The sequence below is a fragment of the Eschscholzia californica genome, unplaced genomic scaffold (assembly GCF_041429995.1).
Source record: "Eschscholzia californica isolate CP2 unplaced genomic scaffold, dmEscCali1.0.p SCAF_1, whole genome shotgun sequence".
Lineage (NCBI taxonomy): Eukaryota > Viridiplantae > Streptophyta > Magnoliopsida > Ranunculales > Papaveraceae > Eschscholzia > Eschscholzia californica.
Genome location: NW_028238198.1, coordinates 46,020,872 through 46,024,397, shown reverse-complemented (window position 1 = coordinate 46,024,397; position 3,526 = coordinate 46,020,872). Strand labels below are relative to the sequence as shown.

The following is a 3,526-nucleotide window of genomic DNA, read 5'->3' as shown; positions in this document are numbered from 1 at the left end:
CAAAACTCTATTTACTTTCATGTGAAAACAAAAATAAATTAAAGAAACAAGGTTCTAAAATCATTACCGTATTTTTCTTTTTTGACGATTGGCTGAAGCGCGTAGATTTTAACCGTGTAGACTTAGGTCTCCCCTTGCGCCTAACACAATGTGGATCACGCAATAGAACTCCATTATTGTCAACACTTGAAGGAGTTTTTGCATTGACACTTGATGTTCTAGTTGGAATAACACTTTACCGACAAATGGGTATACATTTCTTTTCATTTTCACACCAGTTAATGTACTTCTGACATCTTTCATCATCGTCACATGACAAGTCAGCAACTTCTTCAAATGCCTTACATAGTTGATCATAACGAATAAGATCGTCACTTAATCCCCACTCCCCACCACCAACTTTCATCTTCGTGTGTGCTCTTTTTACATCTTTTCTCCATCGACGTAAAATATAATTTTCTGGAAGGAAGTCACAACCATTGTTTATCATCACAAACATAGCATGCCTACATAATATACCTTTAAATTCGAACATACAACATGTACACGATACTGTCTGATGTGGTTGACTAAAGGAAACTGTGAATATCATCGTCTTACGATTTTTTGCTCCAATCAAAACCTGATCTCGTATGTCATAATCTACATACATGTGCATCTGACGAGTACAAGCAGGATAAAGATATAACAATGAAGTTATTTTTTCTTGAAATTGTTTGAATATTTTGTTAGTATAGACGGCCTGAGCTTGTTTCTCCATCTGAAATCTTGTCACACATGGTATCATTTGTGAATACGATCTAAAATCAGCTTGCGCTTCTTTTTCTACTTTATCTCTTGCCGCACGACCATATTGTTCAACAAATTGGTGTAAAGATGTTTTAGCATGAACGTAACCATCAAAAAATGCATTGACACCCTCACTACGTTGAGTACTTGACATACCAGCCCAAAAAGTAGTCTTAAGGTAAACTGGTACCCAACTATGTCATACATCATAAATTTCAGTAAGCTACTTGTGTTGATGCAAATCATATTTGTTAAGCATCTCAAACCAACCATGTTCAAACTCAGCTATGTACTGTGAATCATATACCAAATTATGCATTGTATGGTTAATATGTTCATAATTTCTGCTACTGCCTAATTTTTCAGGTAACTTCTTAAGAATATGCCACAGGCACAATCTATGCCTAGTTTGAGGGAAAACTTTTGCAATAGCGGCTTTCATTGCCGCATCTTGGTCTGTGATTATTCCTATGGGAGGAGAGTCATGCATACAAGTAAGCCAAGTCTCAAATAACCAAACAAATGAGTCTATATTCTCATGTGAGATTAGACCACAACCAAGTAAGATTGTTTGACCATGATGATTTACTCCAACAAATGGGGCAAAAGGCATTTCATACCTGTTCGTAAGATAGGTCGTATCAAACGCAATGACATCTCCAAATTCCTTGTAACATTTTCTACTTCTTCCATCTGCCCAAAATAAATTTTGCAAATGATCATTTTCATTATGGTCCATACGATAGAAAAAATCATTATTTTCTGCCTTCATCTTCAAGAAATAGTGTTGTATTGTTACAACATCACCTTCCTTAAGACGACCTCGTCTAAGCTCATCTACATAATTCCTCGCATCTCTTTCATTTTAAGGCAAGTTTTCATAACCATGTGCTTCTTCAACAATTGTACCAAAACTCTTATAAGGTCGAATCCCCGCTCTTTCATGTAATTCTAATTTTCTTCTCACAGAAGCCTTGATGACTCTATTGCACTTGTAAAATCGGGATTGTGTAGGACTAAGAACATGATTGTGATCAAGGAATGAAGAAGTTATTCTCCATCTTTTGTCTAACCCAAGAGTTACTCTGATTTTGACTTTGCAATCTGTCTGACATTGTGGTCTTGGTTTCAATATATTAGCAGAAGTGCTAGTCCTTTTTCCTTCTCGGCCATAAGTAAAAGTAACATATCTGACAACTCCATTAGAATCCTTCCTACTAGTTCTTTTTCGTATAGGGAATCCGATTACTACTCCGTATTTTCTAAAACATTCGTATGCCTCATCAAGATCATTGAATTGTGTTCCAATGGCAAGCGATTCTACAATATTTGTTTTATTAATGTCTGAAGCGTCAACTTCTTTTTCACATTCATCAAAGGTATTATCCTCTTCTACCTCTAAATCATCATTATCTTCTTCTTCTAAAAGTATTTGTTTTCCACGTATATCTCCCATACCTATTTTATAAAACAAACATAATATTAGGATTTGTATACATCGTATATCTTATGAAGTTATCTTCTTTTGCAAGAATATATAAAAAAAATTGTTTACATCTCAAGAAATAAACTACCTTTTTTTTGTTGAACTAAGAAATAAACTACCTATTTCAACAAAAAAAAAAACTACCTCTGCCAACAAAAAAAAAAAAAAAAAATTATGAACAAGAAATAAACTACCTAGTGGTAAAAAATAAACTCTTAACAAAGATAGACTTTAGTAAAAATAAAACTAACAAATTAAGATAACATTTGTTTCATAAAAAATAAACATAGATAGTGTTTTTATGGACTAGAAAACATTTTTTCAGAAAAATTAACAAATAAAGAGTTAAAGTCTTAAAAAATACCTTTGCTTGATGAAGAAGATGAATTACTTGTTGGAGAAGATGAATTGCAGAGTAAAAGTTGAAGAGAAAAAATTGTGTGAAGATGGTAAAGAAAAAAATTACTGTAAAAAATTTGTTACAATAGTCGTCTTAAATTGATGTTAATTGGTTGTGGGAAATTAATATTTCTAATAAATGCAGTAGGTGGATAAGTAAATTTAAAATTGAGTTAATTCCTATATGGCCCCCTACTTTGTGACCAGCTTCCTTTATGGCCCCCTTTTTTTCGTAAATTCAAATATGGCCCCCTATTTTCATGGAAATGTCCTAACTACCCTTCCTTTAAATCTTTTTTCAAAATAAAATAAAAAAAACAAACATAATTCCACCTCACTTCCCTCTCCACCACTTATCTCTCTCCACCTCACCTCTCTTCCCAAATCATCTTTCTCTCTCTCCAACTCACCTTTTTCTCTCTCCACCTCACCTCTCTCTCTCTCCACCTCACTCTATCTTCTCCGATGAAGGTCGCCGGCCGGAAAATTTTCCGGCCGGCGACCTTCAACCTAAAAAAAAAAAAAAAAATTTTTTTTTTTACACTCATCTCTCTCTCTCTCTAAAAATTCCGGCGAAGGGGGTTCCCTTCGCCGGAGTACGGGTCTGTTGAAGAACAGACCAGATCAGTTGGAGAGAGAGAAAGATGATTTGGGAAGAGAGGTGAGGTGGAGAGAGATAAGTGGTGGAGAGGGAAGTGAGGTGGAATTATGTTTGTTTTTTTTATTTTATTTTGAAAAAAGATTTAAAGGAAGGGTAGTTAGGACATTTCCATGAAAATAGGGGGCCATATTTGAATTTACGAAAAAAAGGGGGCCATAAAGGAAGCTGGTCACAAAGTAGGGGGCCATATA

General features: G+C 34.6%; 1 protein-coding gene across 1 annotated transcript; it reads right to left on the bottom strand.

Annotated features, from left to right (window-relative positions):
• Positions 1-235: 235 nt before the first annotated feature.
• Positions 236-2,245, bottom strand: LOC147567156 (protein FAR1-RELATED SEQUENCE 5-like). The gene is made up of 3 exons (XM_086657139.1): positions 1,675-2,245; positions 1,083-1,482; positions 236-983 (listed from the first exon to the last, which is right to left on the bottom strand). The coding sequence occupies exons 1-3, from the start codon at positions 2,243-2,245 to the stop codon at positions 236-238; spliced, it is 1,719 nt and encodes a 572-aa protein (XP_086513265.1).
• Between the last annotated feature and the right edge of the window lie 1,281 nt (positions 2,246-3,526).